The sequence below is a fragment of the Eptatretus burgeri genome, chromosome 1, assembly GCF_056783735.1.
Source record: "Eptatretus burgeri isolate ZD-2024b chromosome 1, Ebu_testis_v1, whole genome shotgun sequence".
NCBI classification, from domain to species: Eukaryota; Metazoa; Chordata; class Myxini; order Myxiniformes; family Myxinidae; genus Eptatretus; species Eptatretus burgeri.
The window spans coordinates 137,340,556-137,357,321 of NC_140961.1; the positions used below are offsets into that span (position 1 = coordinate 137,340,556).

The following is a 16,766-nucleotide window of genomic DNA, read 5'->3' on the forward strand; positions in this document are numbered from 1 at the left end:
TTGTGGCGGTGTTCGTTTTGAACTTTCGTGATGCTGATCATTTGTACTGTATTGTCACACAAATAACCCACCCCCCCGGTACACCCCACACTTGGGGGGGGGGGGGAAAGTGATCTTGGAACATTTCAGGCACGTATAACTCGCACACATTTATACCCCACAAGCCAGTGGTGTGTTCAGTTACCAAGTCGCTTAAACACTCAAGCAAGGACTCAATTTGAAGCCATTGATAAGGAATGCATGGCTTGGCCAGTGCTATCTAGCTGCTTGGTAACTGAACACACCCCTGTTTTCCTATCCACATGACCAGGAGATACACGTTCTCCATATTTCCAGCAGCCGACACTGCTTTGTTGTCAAGGGCCAAGGAACGGCTCTTCAAATGCGCCTGCAGTAAATAAGCAATTGACGTTAAAATGAATATCTTGAGAAGGGGTTGTGATAATTAAGTTTACTGTACCTACGTGTTAAAAACGAGCGTGGTTTCCAGTACCAATGTGACCGCAAACCACGCTGCTCATCCATTATAAATGTATAAATACCCTGCAGGCTGTTGAATTTTGTATCATTCACGAAATCGTCCATACCATTACAAGTCGCTGCCGTTCAATGTCTGCTGTCAATACAAATGAGAGAAAATGCAAGTTTCACGGCCAAATTCATACTGAAAGTTGACGAAAAAGTGGTCTGATTTCTGGAGAAGAAGAGGCAAGTGTGATGACGATATGGATCATGACAGACCTGGAGTGTGTTCAGTTACCAAGCAGCTAGCTAGTGCTTGCCAGACCAGCTGTTCCTTATCAATGGTTTCCAATGTCGTGCTTGCTTGAGTTCTTCAGCCAATTGGCAAGCTCTCCATAAGAAACTTGGTAACTGTACACACCCCCACACTTGACGAGTCCGAGCTGATTTAGCTGTTTCACAGCGACACAGAATACGAGGACTTTGTGGGGTTTGCTGAAGACTATTTACCAGTACCTTAAATAGCTTTGGAATTAGATATACAGGGAATCCCCGACTTGTGAACGTCCGGTTTATGAACACCCAGACATATGAACCAACCCTGATAAGTTATTATTATTATTATTATTATTATTATTATTATTTTAATGCATGAGAAAAGAACGTTCGCTCGTACACACCGATTGTGGGCGGAGAAACTCTGGGCTCATTGGTTGGGTGGTGCCTGACTTGCTTCTGTGAGATGTGGAGTCTGAGCATCATGTGGTCTACAGTATCCTGTGTATTGGACTGTACTGTTCCCAGCTGCATTTGTAGTGCCACGTAATTTACCATGACAACGAACCATACTCGTCGATAAATGTTGCAGTGATGTTCCTGCAACAAATAAATACAGAAGCTCATCATTGGAGCCCAAACTGAGCATTATAAAATTATTTGATAAAGGTGAAACTCCCTCCAAAATTGGTCTTTCGTTAGACGTTAATCCTTCGACGATCGGAACAATTATAATGGACAGGATGAGAATTTTTCACCTGTACATTAAAATTCTTATTTATTTATTATCTGTTTTATGTTATTTTATTTATTACTGTCACATAAAGGAAAATGATTTTATTTTGTATAAAGTGACTTGGTAGTGCACACGTACATATATCGGGTTATCGGCAGTATTTTCGGACTTGTGTGCCAATCAAATTATGAAGAGACGTGTGTGTGTGTGTGTGTGTGTGTGTGTGTGTGTGTGTGTGTGTGTGTGTGTGTGTGTGTGTGTGTGTGTGTGTGTGTGTGTGTGTGTGTGTGTGTGTGTACAGTGCCTATATAAAGTTTTCACCTCTTGTTGCCTTATAGCCTGGAATTAAATTACATTAAATCAGACTTTTTCCACCTATATTTACACATCGTAACCCACGACTTCCAAGTGAAACACCAATTCTACAAATTTCAGAAAATTAATTAAAAATACAAAACTAGAATATCTTGGTTGGATAAGTGTCCACCCACTTTATAATTGCAATTGTAAATTTTGCTCAGGTGTAACCAATCACCTTCAAAATCTCACACCAAGTTAATTGGCCTCCACCTGTGTTAAATCGTTGTGATTCTGATTATTTCAGAATATAATCAGCTGTTCCTGTATGTTTCCTCTGCTAGGTAGTGCATTTCACAGCAAAGACTCAACCATGAGAACCAAGGTGCTTTCAAAAGACCTCTGGGATAAAGTTGTGGAAAGGCACAGATCAGGGGATGGGTATAAAAATATTCTGAAGGCATTGAATATCCCTTGGAGCACAATGAAGATTGTCATTAAGAAGTGGAAGATGTATGGTACCATCAAGACCCTGCCTATATCAGGCCATCCCTCCAAACTAGATGACCAAGCAATGAGGATATTGATCAGAGAGGCCACCAAGAGACCAAAAGCAACTTTGAAAGCGCTACATGCCTTCATGGCAAAGACTGGTCACTGTGTGCATGTGACAATAATATCCCAAGCACTCCACAAGTCTGGCCTGTACAGTAGGGTAGCAAGAAGGAAGCCATTACTCAAAATAGCCCACCTTGAGTCCTGTTTGACATATGCAAAGAACCATTCTGGAGATTCTGAAGCCATGTGGCAAAAGTTTTGTGGTCTGACAAAACCAAGTTGCAACTTTTTTGCCAAAATGCAAAACATTATGTTTGGTGCAAACCCAACACAGCATATCACCCAAAGAACACCATCCCTACTGTGAAGCATGGTGGTGACAGCATCATATTATGGGGATGTTTCTCATCAGCAGGGACTGGGGCACTTGGGATAGAAGGGAAAATGGATGGAACAAAATACGGAAAAATCCTAGAGGAAAACCTGCTGCCTTCTGCAAGAAAGCTGAAACTGTGACGGAAGTTCAACTCTCAGCATGACAACGACCCGAAGCACACAGCCAAAGCTACACTGGAGTGGCTAAGGAACAAAAAGATAAATGTCCTTGAGTGTCCAGTCAAAGCCCGACTTAAATCTAATCGTAAATCTGTGGCAGACTTGAAGATTGCTGTCCATAAACGCTCCCCACGCAACTTGACTGAGCTTGAACAGTTTTATACACAAGAATGGGCAAATATTGCCCAATCGAGGTGTGCAAAGTTGTTAGTTATTCCAACAGACTCACAGCTGTAATTGCTGTCAAAGGTGCTTCCAACAAGTATTAACTTGGGGGGGCTTATCCAACCAAGATATTCTCGTTTTGTATTTTTAATTAATTTTCTGAAATTTGTAGAATTTGTTTTTCACGTGGAAGTTGTGGGTTACGATGTGGAAAAAGTTTGATTTAATGCAATTTCATTCCAGGCTATAAGTTTTGTGGTCTGACAAAGGTAACATAAGGTTGACAAAGGTTTTGACAAAGGTAACATAAGGTTGACAAAGGTCTGACAAAGGTTTTGTGTTATAAGGTAACAAAAGGTCAAAATTTTAAAAGGGGGTGTTGAAGACACTCTATATCGGTAGTGGACAAAAAATGGAAACATTTGGGTAAATGAGGGACACCAAGTATATTGAAAGCAATAGCTTCCACACAGGTGTGGCCCGTGTGTTGATTCAGCAAATAACATCCCAGGATTCTTAGGGTCATGTATAAAAATGCTGCACAGGCCTGGTTGCCAATAATTATGGCCAGCATGGCTGCAAGAGGAGTCCTCAGTGACTTTGAAAGAGGGGTGATTGTTGAGGCATGTTTGGCAGAAGCTTCAGTGACAGACTGCTCAAATTGCTTTGTTTCACAAGCAACTGTGTCTTAGGTGATGTCGGCATGGCACTCCAAGGGAAAGACGCAATCAGCAAAGGGCAACAGTAAGCAGAAGTGCATATTCCAGGATTGTGATATCCATGGATTAATTAACCTCCGCCATCGAAGATGGACGGAGGTTACTGTTTTCACCCGTGTTTGTTTGTTTGTTTGTGAATAGTATTACGGAAAAACTACTGGACGGATTTCGGCGAAACTTGGTGGGGGATTAGGTATGGTCCAAGGATCATGCCATTAGATTTCGGACTTTGTCCAAAGTCCAATATGGCGGCCATTTTGAAAAAATATTTGAATTTTTGTTTTTGCATTTCTCCATGTTTTAAATGATTTCCAACCAAAAATAAATAAATTTGTTAGAGAAAAAAAAAACAAAATTTTGCAACTTTTTTCCAAATAATTTCGATTTTATTTGAAAAATATTTGAATTTTTTTTTTTTTGCATTTCTGCATGTTTTAAGTGATTTCCAATTCCCCCAAAAAAATTTGTTAGAGAAAAAAACAAATTTTGCACCTTTAAAAAAAAAAAAAAAAAATTTCGATTTTTTTTTTTTTTTTTTTTTTTTTTTGGGCATTTCTACATGCGCATAGATCTAGTTTAGTTTATTCAATCGTGGTTCAGTAGAGTCTGATCCGTTTTGACCTACAATGAATAGGATATCAGGTTCACTTAAGTGACCCAGCAGTATTGGCGGCAGAGGTTTTGCACTCTACCGAGTGCTCCCCTCTAGTTTGAAGTGCAATGTGAAGCAGGTGAGCAACTGCAGATCAATTGACTGTAAATTTCAACCTGGAGTGCGAGCAGCCAGTTTCATAAAAAAACGGTCCACCGAGATCTCCACAGAGCGGGATATGATCGTCAGGTTGCAGTGCACAAACCGCTCATCATACCTGGCAATGCATGTTTGTGAGTCGAGTGGTGTAGAGAGCACAAGCAATGGACTACCAAGCAGTGGAGAAATGTGATGTGGTCAGATTAATCATTCTTCACCATGTTCTCGACAAACAGATGAGTGCACGTCTGGCGCCAACCTAAAGAACTCTGCAACCCTGAGTGCTTGGTTCCAACAGTGCAGGGTTCTTGTGGTTAAGTATTGTGGGGTGCATTTTCCTGAAATGATTTGGGTTAAGTCATTCCCTTCGAAGGAAAAGTCAATGCCAATCGTTACTTAATGGTACTGAGTGATCATCTTCACCCCATATTGCAGCATTTCTTTCCTGCCGGGAGTGGTGTCTTCTGGGATGTAAATACCCCTTTATCCACATAGCATGTGTTGTCGCCTAATGGTTTGGTGAGCATGTCAGCGATGCTATTCATTTGTCATGCCTTCGCAGTCACCAGGTCTAAACCTCGTCGAACATTTATGGGATATTCTGGAATGACAATTGAGACAACGTTTTTCACCTGCCATCAAACAGGTGTCAGTTGATTTTTCTCATGGAAAAATGGTGCCGCATTCCTCATGCAGAATTCCAGACACTGGTGGATGCTGTACTGGCCACACATGTTGGTGCAACACCCTATTAAGTGACTTTACAATGGTGTTTCCTCCCCCCCCCCCCCAACTACATATGTATATACAGTGTGTGTGTGCAGGTAAAATATGTGAAAGAATTGTAATTAACGATATTTTCAATTGAACTTGCAAAAAGAATAAAATAACTTCCTCTTTTTGTATCTCCTTGATAATAAAATTTATGGTAACTTGGTCCCTTGTGCTTATGTCATGTGCTACACGGTGAAATGCCGTATTACCTGCACATGAGGATACCTCGTAGTTGGAATTTTTGGAACAAATCTAACGTATCGGTATCGCACGCAGGTTATTTGTGTGAAAATACCGTAATTTGTCAAACTTAAAATAAAAAAAAAGAGATTTTGATCTGATTGGCGAATGAACCCCTGGGACTATGAATGCTATTCATTGTCTAAAACCCCTTACCCCCTCCCCCCCTCCCATGCACACCGCAAGTTCAACCACGATATTGCAATTCCTGTCTCGTGGTACAGGAGTGCACAGAAGTCAAACAAACACACCCACAAACAGACATTTCTCTAATTACAGTACGATTGCATGAAAAAGGTCACACTGATATTGAATGCAGATGATGAGGAAGATGTGTAAATAATTTGGAGAAATAACCACGTTTCTCTTTCTTTCCCTCACACAGCACACTAAAACTGTGGGATTACAGCAAAGGCAAGGTGAGCCAAATTTTTGGACTGATACTGAGTTTCCTGGATGGATGTAAGGTGTTTTTTTTTTTAAGTTTTACTTCACAGTTCACACAAACGAAGGTTTAGTTTTACTTTTTAGCTTGATTTTACTTCACAAGAATAATATTTTTGTGTCAGTCAGCACCGAGCTGAGACTTTCACCAAATACAGGCCAGGACTGCAGAGCCAGGAAATGTATCATGGGAGCACGTGTGTGTCCATGCTGGAAATATCAAATTGGATGGCGGTGGGGGACGTCATAAATGACATAAAAAAAAAAATGACAAGGTCATAAAAATGACAACTAAACTCGAATTTCAAAAAGACAACATTTATGTGAACATAATAAAACTCTTCACTGTACATTATTTTATTTTTAAAATTCACTTTAATCAGTAAGTGTGACGACAGTGAATTTCCCTGTAATATCTGTGAAGGCTGCAATGTCTTTGATTTGTGGACCTCTGATTGGCTGTCTGATGTCACTTGCATTTCAAGTCACTCCAGGATCCATAAAGGCAAGTCATGGCTGCCTCCATGGAACTTATGTGGAAATTCTACATTTATTGCTTCCCTCCCCCATAATTCTAACCCCCACTCCACCCACCACAGTTTCATTAAAAAAACGGTCCGCCGAGAAACATGGGAATGTGCTGTCAACAATGATCAATAATAAATTCAATAATCGGCAGATAAGTGAACTTTAAAGAGAAACTCCTCGTACAAGCTAAATAATCGGTTATTAGTGTGAGATTGAGTAGATATAACAATTTATCTTGGTGAATGTAAATATGTAAGGGAAGGTGTGGGGGTACTTCATGGTCTTGCCTGTTAACTGCTCCAATAACATCACCTATAATCTTGTTTGCTTGGGTAGATATGAACATCAAACTTGATTCTTAACAAAGGTATTTATTGGTTCTGCCATTTATTTTTTAACTTTTACATGTCAGGTGCACGTCTGTGCTTTCACCACTTGGGGGTGCACTGTCACTGAGATCTAAGAAGTACATTTTACCACCTTACAGTGATGCTCTTATAATGTCCGTTTACTTTATGGTTAAGAATGGCACTTGTTTGTGTGTTTATATTTTACAAAGTATACAGCTTGTTAATATGACAAGCCTGTTTTTAAACAGATTTTGGGACTGCAATGGTTGAAAATATTTATTTCTGATTGTAAAATTTGTCGCATTTTGGATACCAGATTAAGTGAGAGATCATTTATTAGTGGTGTTTGTTGCAGGCAAGTTGTGGTTGAGCTTTTAATATACACGGTGTTTATAAAGTCCTTGAGCAAATATAAACTTTAATAACTTTTGGTGTATTCATTATAGAAACAAACTGTAAATGGCATCTGAAAGCATAATTCATAAAGTAATGTTAATGTCTATGTTTACCTCACATGTGTAGTGCAAAGTGGGGTTAAGCAAGAGGTTCTGTTTGTCTATCTACAGACATCAGTCAATGATTGAGGAACAACTTCATTTCAGTTGAATGTTATATTTTGAAAACAAACCTACAGTTTAGCAGTACTTTGATTCTGAATTTGGTAAATTGCACGGAATCTCATCCTGAGTGCACACGTGCACAGAGAAGTAAGGTAATTGTTTTAGTCCGTCTGCCTGACAAGCAGTCAACCAAAATTGAAAATCATTTCAAACAGGAAATGTACAGTTTTTGGGGATGACATGAAGGACACGTACAACAGGCACGAATAACTAATTTAATGTGTTAAATAAGGTAATTTTAAGACGTCACATCAACGTTGGTAAACCTCCGAAAAAAATGTTTCTTTTTCAACAACCTTTCAAACTTTTTGTCTCCATTGAATTATACACTTGATTACTGCAGAGAACACAAGTCGCCTTTTTTGTCACTTACAAAAACCCTTCCATTTAGCAGTGCTTGGGCAAAATTTTACACAATCTCGGCCAATCAAATTAGTCGCCCACACTTTCAAGGCGGTGGAATGTCGAGATTCATACAAAATTGCGGCTCGTGATCAGAAACGTGCTCATGGGAAATATAGATCATGATTGGAAATGCAAAATAAGAGTTTAAAATAGCCTTCCCATGTTCTTTTTCTCAACACTGCGTGGGTTAAAGTGTTCGATGAACTCTTGGTTTTTTTTTGTTTTTTGTTTCCATTTCATTCCAGATGCTGAAAGCGTTTGAAAATGGTGACTGTAGACGAAAAGGTTAACTGTGTGTAATGGCTAGCAGAACAGAAGTAAATAACATCTGTGAAAATAGAATTCACTGCTCATTATAGGAAAGATGTACCACGTAGAAACTCTATTAACAATTGTATGAAAGCGTTTAAACAAGAACGACACTCGCTCGAGCGTAAAAATCCGCCAGACTGAACATTTTATGCTTTGTATCCAACTGAGGCCAGATCTGCATCCATACCTGAACCAAAAGGAGTAACAAAATGGGAGCAAAGGGTGACATGTCATTATTTTAACTGCAATATATTCAGGGCCATATAAATACGTGCACAAAACGATGGCATTTTAACCACGTTCCTGCTCCTCTCCTTTAACTCCAATCTCTTCCCATCCCACTTTCCCTCCTTTCCCCACTCCTAAACAAATCCTTGATCCTCAACATTGTCTTCTAACTTTCTCTTCCTTATTTTCACTGCCTTTCCCTGTGTAACATATTCAATGAATGACCCTCAGCACCATTTTTAGCAGATGTAACGTGTCGATAGCCCATAAAGCATCTGAGATGTCAGCCTTTTTTGCTCCTTCTCCTTCTCCTCCTTCTCCTTTTCCTTCTCCTTTTCCTTCTCCTTTTCCTTCTCCTTTTCCTTCTCCTTTTCCTTCTCCTTTTCCTTCTCCTTTTCCTTCTCCTTTTCCTTCTCCTTTTCCTTCTCCTTTTCCTTCTCCTTTTCCTTCTCCTTTTCCTTCTCCTTTTCCTTCTCCTTTTCCTTCTCCTTTTTCTTCTGCTTTTTCTTCTGCTTTTCCTTCTCCTTTTCCTTCTCCTTTTGCTTCTGCTTTTCCTTCTCCTTTTCCTTCTCCTTTTCCTTCTCCTTTTCCTTGTGCTTTTGCTTCTCCTTTTCCTTCTCCTTTTCCTTCTCCTTTTCCTTCTCCTTTTCCTTCTCCTTTTCCTTCTCCTCCTCCTTCTCCTTTTCCTTCTCCTCCTCCTTCTCCTTTTCCTTCTCCTCCTCCTTCTCCTTTTCCTTCTCCTCCTCCTCCTTCTCCTTTTCCTTCTCCTCCTCCTTCTCCTTTTCCTTCTCCTCCTCCTCCTTCTCCTTTTCCTTCTCCTCCTCCTCCTTCTCCTTTTCCTTCTCCTCCTCCTCCTTCTCCTTTTCCTTCTCCTCCTCCTCCTTCTCCTTTTCCTTCTCCTCCTCCTCCTTCTCCTGTTCCTTCCCCTCCTCCTCCTTCTCCTTTTCCTTCTCCTCCTCCTCCTTCTCCTTTTCCTTCTCCTCCTCCTCCTTCTCCTTTTCCTTCTCCTCCTCCTCCTTCTCCTTTTCCTTCTCCTCCTCCTCCTTTTCCTTTTCCTTTTCCTTCTCCTCCTTCTCCTTTTCCTTCTCCTCCTCCTTCTCCTTTTCCTTTTCCTTCTCCTCCTCCTTCTCCTTTTCCTTCTCCTCCTTCTCCTTCTCCTTTTCCTTCTCCTCCTTCTCCTTTTCCTTTTCCTTCTCCTCCTTCTCCTTTTCCTTCTCCTCCTTCTCCTTTTCCTTCTCCACAGCTTGTTTAGTTAAAGGACAATGTAAGACCAAACACCAAGTTGTTGTTTTAAAACTCAAGTATGATAAGCCAAGGTCTATGTCACGTTGCTTTGAAAACATGTGATGCTCGACAAAAGCATTACCCTTTGTATTAAGGGGTTGTTTTGAGAGTCAGGAAGGCTATGTCTGGCAAAACACCTTGGGAAGCTCTCTCAGTGTGTCTGAGTTGATTGCGAGAATTAAAATCTACGATTCCTACCTGAACAGTGTCAGTACAGCTTGTTCTTTCCTTTCTTTGTTTGTTTGTGCTTTTGAAAATGCTGCCTTGTATTTAAAATCTATTTATCATTCTGCCCCTCAGCGATAATCTGTCATTCCTGAGTTTCACAGGCAGGATGATTTATCAATGTGTGTGCCATTAAGCAGGCGTCTTGCCGGCATTAGTTGGTGGACATTAAAGACCCCACGGTGTCCTTCGTGAAGAGTAGGTGAGCTATCGCCGGCACCCTGAACAAATTCCAAATTGCTGTCCTAACTTTTGTTGGGAAGGCAATGGCAAATCATTCAGTACAAGCAACTGCTTCGACAGCACCGACCCTCTTTAGCAGAGTTTTGTACTTCAGGATCAGAATTGGTTGCCTTTTTCTTCCTTGAGATCTGTCTTATGATTTCCCTACTACATGATTTTTCTGTTTTGCTCATGATCTTTATAACCCTCAGTGTTTGAAGAGGTACACTGGGCACAAGAATGAGAAGTACTGCATCTTTGCCAACTTCTCTGTTACTGGTGGAAAGGTGAGATTGCTTTTACTACATGCAGGTGCACTTAGAGGCGTATAAGGGAGCTAAGCTAGGATAATGGATCGGCATTTGGTATGAAGTGAACCAAGACTCCTATATCATAAACGCATGCGAGGTTATCCAATGAAATTACCACGCCTTTGCAATCGCAATTGAAATGTTTTAATGTGTATAAAGCAAATATATGTATATGTTTATATATATATATATATATATATATATATATATATATATATATATATATATATATATATACATATATACATATATACATATATACATATACATATACATATACACTGAAACGCAAAAGAAACTTACCACTTGTTTGAAATGTAATAAAATTGTAACAGTTCAAAACTAGAGGGGGAGCACTCGGTAGAGTGCAAAACCTCTGCCGCCAATACTGCTGGGTCACTTAAGTGAACCTGATATCCTATTCATTGTAGGTCAAAACGGATCAGACTCTACTAAACCACGATTGAATAAACTAAACTAGATCGATGCGCATGTAGAAATGCCCAAAAAAAAATCAATTTTTTTGAAAAAAAGGGTGCAAAATTTGTATTTTTTTTTCCTCTAACAATTTTTTTGGGTTGGAAATCACTTAAAACATGTAGAAATGCAAAAAAAAAAAAATTCAAATATTTTTCAAATATCGAATTTTTTTTTGAGAAAAAAAAGTTGCAAAATTTTGTTTTTTTTTTCTCTAACAAATTTATTTATTTTTGGTTGGAAATCACTTAAAACATGTAGAAATGCAAAAACAAAATTTAAATATTTTTTCAAAATGGCCGCCATAGCGGCCATATTGAACTTTGGACCAAGTCCATATTCTAATGGCATGATCCTTGGACCATACCTCACCCTCCCACCAAGTTTCGTCGAAATCCGTCCAGGAGTTTTTCCGTAATACTCTTCACAAACAAACAAATAAAAATGGCCCATAGGGCCAGGACTTGACAAAATTCAACAAGATCGAGAATATTGAGCGATAATAGATAAAAACTAAAAACATAGTTTTTAGAGTAAACAAACAAAAACACACACACACAAAAAAAAATTAAAATACCTGTCACCTCCGTAATCCGTAACGGATGTGACCAATTTTTAATCCAGTCAAAGATACTCCCCTTCTACGTCTGTGTTTCGAATTTGAAAGGAATCCGTTAAGATTTGGCGGAGACATGAATTTTTGAAAATCTGCCCATGCTAAAAGATACGGATTTTCGTGATTTTTCAGGATTTTTTTCCTGACGTTGACCTTTGACCTTGACATGCCAAAAGTAATAGGGTTCTATTCTGGTGGCCAATAAGTCCATTGGTGAAGTTCCATGACATTCTGACTCGAAATGCGACCTGTAGAGCGAGACGTACACACAAACAAACAAACTCACAAACTGAACCGACCAACATACTTGACAAAATCGGAGATTTCGTCAAGTAACAAACAGACGGGTGAAAACGGTAACCTCCGTCCATCTTTGATGGCGGAGGTTAATAAAACAAACCAACAATTGCTAATTGAAACATTGGCATTTTATTGATGACATGTCAAGTTTTTGACCAAGATACACCATCTCATAAGTTTGTTCTACAGTACAGAACAACACAGGGTGCAATGTCAGTCCCCTTTCAATAGCGTGTGTGGCCACCATTGTTTTGGATACAGGCAGTGCATCGTTGGTGCATACTGCTTACCAGTCTTTGGATGGATTGCTGCTGGATTCTGTCCCACTCATTCCTCAATGTCTGAAACCATCTGACTTAGGACCATTTGCCTGTCCTGCCTTGCAGTGGTGACTCTTGGCCTCCCTGATCGAGGTCTGTCATCTGCAGAGTTGTGGAGGGTGTCTCTGTCCACCAGGGCCGATATCGTCTGGTGTGAACAGCCAAGGCGACGTGCCACCTCACGGTAGTTCAATCCGCCTTTCAGTATGCCCAAGGCACACTGCCGTTGATCCCTTGACAATCGTGGCATGTTGATTGAAATGCCCATTTTGCACTGACGTTTTTAAAGCCAATATCAAGACATCACGTGCAGCTCATTAAAATCATCCCGTACCCCTTGGCTAATCACTGACAGTCAAAACGGCTGTTCAACAGCTGTGCTATGAAGTGACCTTCGGTGACCTTTTTGTCTGACAGTGAGGACACTATTGTCCAAAATAAGTTCACACATTTACTACACGCAGTGAAATTGTTGATAATTGAAGGTTTAAAAGGTGGTAAGTTTCTTTTGCGGTTCAGTATATATATACATATATATATATTGTTACGGTTCTTGGAACCGTACGCATACAACATACAGGTGTCCAGTCATTTATGTTGTTAAGTATATGTGTAGACGGAACCCCTCCTTGTGTGTAGTGGGAATTTCGAAGGGGTGCGTTGCGATGTTTTTTTTTAGTTAGGGTAATAAATCTTTGTATCCCATCCTCCATTGCGATCCACGGTACCCGAGCGCTTGCAGCCTTCGGTTCGCTGGCAACAACGTACCACGGTCCACCTGTTGTCTCTGGAGGCTCGTTTTTCCGAGACAGAATCTTCGCTGTCGCAGTTCCTATTCGGCTTCTCCAAACGCTCCAACTCTTGCTTGACGAGTACACACACATGGAGCCAGTGCCTGGCCGAGGCCCCGCTCAGAAAGGGCGGACCCATGGAGGCCCTGTCCAATCAGGGCGGACAGTGGCGTCAGCTTCACCAAGGCTCCTCCCGGCTGAGGGAGCTCAATAAACCATGACACCGTCCTCAGGCTTGAGTTATTTGGGGGTCGTTAGTTCTGTGCTTAGAGGCTGGAGTTGGTTGGAAAACGAAGGGGTTCTCGCTGCTTGGCTCCGCTCACGTCTCGCCCAGACGGCCTGACTACTGGTCCCGGCCCGCTCGAGCTCCTCCACGGACCCGAACTCCACACGGGCGGCTGTGGACCTGACTGCACGACAGTTGGCAGGTGACGCATCACGGAGCATTCCTTTCCCCAAGACTCCGGTACTCAAAAGAACTGCGAACTCAGCTCACTTCCCTCTCTGGCTTTGGGGGTCCTTTGGAATTCACCTGGGTTTTATTTTTGTCTGTGTGTGTGTGGCGCCATCTGCCAAGTACAACTGCATAAGTGTTTTCGATCATTGTAAATCTCCTGGAGATCCGCGATAAGCTTGCTCTGTGTCCTTCTTATTGTAAATAAAACAATTGTAGAAATGTTCCCAGTTCGTTTCCGTCCTTTCTTTCATTGGTCCAGCATGGTTCAGATCTGAGTTTTAGCCGTGTCTTTGTTCCTATTAATCTGCTCATCCTAGCCGGCATGGCTTTGGCAGTTTCGCTCAACTTTACCCGAACCAGAGTTGGTCGTCGGTAGTTGGAACTCTACTGCAGTCGGTTGAGTGACCCGGTTCAAGCAAGACGTGCTGAGGGCGTGGTTCCCCGGTAGACGACACCGCGTGGTTAATTAGATAAATTGGTTCTAGACAAAAAGACCCTACGCTACGCGGTGGAGGTATTTGCATCCACGGTCCGTTCAGCGACCCGCCGCCTCCATGGAGTTGTCCATGAGCGACTGCCTACAATTCTGGAGAGTCTGGTGGGAATTGATGCAACTTTCCCCACCTAGCGGTCGTTCTCGCCACCGGACCTCCGGCCCGCAAATGTATATATATATATATATATATATTGTTGCGGATTCGCGCCCGCCGGCGTGCTGACGGCCACGTAACTCGAATCGCGGCACGTCGCCCACCGGACGGACAATCCAGTCGTGACCCTCTCGGACTAACGCCGGGAACCAGTCACGGGTGGACCTTTCGGTCTCACCGCGATCGAGCCAATCAGCCCCCGCGTGGGATAGGGTTGCTCGCCAAATTCGACCTACCTAAGTACCCACACGGAGGGTAGACCGGGCGATCGCACCTCGCCGCAGGTCGACTTCGGACACGGGCCACTTAAGCGACCCGTTCCGTACTATCGGGATAACCGAGCGGTGTTATTCGTCGACCTCGACGGTTCGATTAATTATCGGGCGTATTCAGCCCACTACCAACCCTTTACGTGAAGCAAGATGAGGATTCAATGAAAGAAATGACGAAGCGAAGCGGGAAACAGTTCAACACAAAGCACATTTATTCGCGATGAACGGAAAGCGCACATATACAATTCCACCAAAAGCACATAGAAAAGGAAAAGAAACACAATGCAAATTTTACACAAAAAGCAAATGCGACAATGCAGATCTAATACCGATTACGCGAGCACACGGCAACACTTATACAATTTTACTTCACAGACGGCGCCGACAACACATACCCAAAACCAAGGAAAAGAATACCCTCAAGGATGAGGCGGGCCTGAGGCCGAGACCGGGTCGGGCCTACCCGTCTGGTGATGAGACGCGGAGCGGCGATGGTGCCTCAACTCCGCGGGCCTCGCGGGCAGTGTCTGGTAGGGGGTGGGAAAGGGGCCCCCTTGGTCGCACTATCTCAGCGCGGGGGGAAACAGGAGGGGGTTGCTGATGCTCGGGGTATAGAGGATTTCCACTCTGCCTCGAGTCCCGCGACGAGCGTCTCCACCTCGGCCAGGTCGCGCCGTCGGCCTCCCTGGTGTGCAGCTCCCTGCACGACGCGAGCACCCCCTCGTCTGCCCTCGCCGCCTCTCCACAGCTCCGTCCCCTTTTGCTCCGACTCCAACACACACGACGACGACCAACTCCTTCTTGCTTCTTCTTCCCAACTCCACCGCCCGCGAAGTCTTAACTCTCTCATCCCCTTGACTGACGAACGCGGTCGCTTATATCAGCCCCGTGGCTTCGCTCTCTCATCTTTGACCCCCTTCCTTCGACCTTTCACCTCGCTCCCCATTGGCCCGAGAAAAAGTGGGCGTGAATGCTTTTTGATCAATAAATTTGCATATATCGATCGCCCTCCAACGCCCTGGAGGCGGGGCCAAATCGCCCCTCGCTCACCGATTGGACGGAACAAAAGTGGGCGTGAGTCGTTTTTGATCCGTTTTTGAAGTGGAAAATCCGTGGTTTTGTACACTCTGTTCGGCGCGCGCCCTGCACGAGTCCAACACCGGTACCCACAAGCGGCGCAAGAACGGTGGCGATGCGACGGTTGCGAGGTGTGACGTGAAGCGGCGCCGTGGTGGGTGGTTGATGTTGTGGTTGGTGGTGGTAACAATGGCGGTTGGTCCAAAATAAAGATAGTAAAAGAAAAACGGCTATCCTGAAGAGTCGCAGCACGCATAAATGACATGTATTCCCACTAGACAACGGGTTTGGGCCTAACTACACATGTACTTACCGAGATACCTCACCTAAGGGACCTGAATGGTGGTTTGCGAATTTGGTAACCACAACACTACCCCCTCCCCTTTTTACAGACTCGTCCCGAGTCGTCAAATTTTCGTGTGCCATCATGTGTAGTTTTCCCCGAGTACACTTTACCTACGGATCCCTGAGTGCGACATTCATGGTATTCGTGTCCCCAAAATAAATAACCTGAGGGCTGCGTAACTACCTAAACAAACTCACTCACACGGACAACTGAAATAAAATTGCCGGCGCTAGGACAGACATGCCGGGGGCGCACTCATATTTACAGTACATCTTAACCTTAACTTACAAATTTTACACTAAACCATGGCCCAGGATCACTGAACTCTGCAAAAGAAAACAGTTAGCAGGGAGCCAGGCTGCTCGCATGCAGTCTCTGGCTCAAAACAATGCAGGTGACAGGGAACGTGGCTGGCTGCTCACACGCAGTCCAAGGCCTTCCCTTTTGAACTGAACGCAGTGAACCACAACGGTGCATGGGCTGCACAACGTAGTCTCCGTGCCAGCTCAAGTGGCACACGCAATGAGCACAACGAATGGATGCATGAACACAAACTCCGCGGGCCTCGCGGGCAGTGTCTGGTAGGGGGTGGGAAAGGGGCCCCCTTGGTCGCACTATCTCAGCGCGGGGGGAAACAGGAGGGGGTTGCTGATGCTCGGGGTATAGAGGATTTCCACTCTGCCTCGAGTCCCGCGATGAGCGTCTCCACCTCGGCCAGGTCGCGCCGTCGGCCTCCCTGGTGTGCAGCTCCCTGCACGACGCGAGCACCCCCTCGTCTGCCCTCGCCGCCTCTCCACAGCTCCGTCCCCTTTTGCTCCGACTCCAACGCACACGACGACGACCAACTCCTTCTTGCTTCTTCTTCCCAACTCCACCGCCCGCGAAGTCTTAACTCTCTCGTCCTCTTGACTGACGAACGCGGTCGCTTATATCAGCCCCGTGGCTTCGCTCTCTCATCTTTGACCCCCTCCCTTCGACCTTTCACCTCGCTCCCCATT

General features: G+C 43.4%; 1 protein-coding gene across 2 annotated transcripts in view; it reads left to right on the forward strand.

Annotated features, from left to right (window-relative positions):
* The window catches only part of WDR5 (WD repeat domain 5), a 67,205-nt gene that overhangs the window by 41,026 nt on the left and 9,413 nt on the right, over positions 1–16,766 (forward strand). The window contains exons 11-12 of one of the 2 annotated variants that reach the window (XM_085899901.1): positions 5,919–5,952; positions 10,364–10,438. In XM_085899901.1, the coding sequence (XP_085756027.1) occupies positions 5,919–5,952; positions 10,364–10,438 (109 nt within the window). The remainder of the gene's footprint in view (positions 1–5,918; positions 5,953–10,363; positions 10,439–16,766) is intronic. The other variant, XM_085899904.1, reaches the window with a different exon arrangement.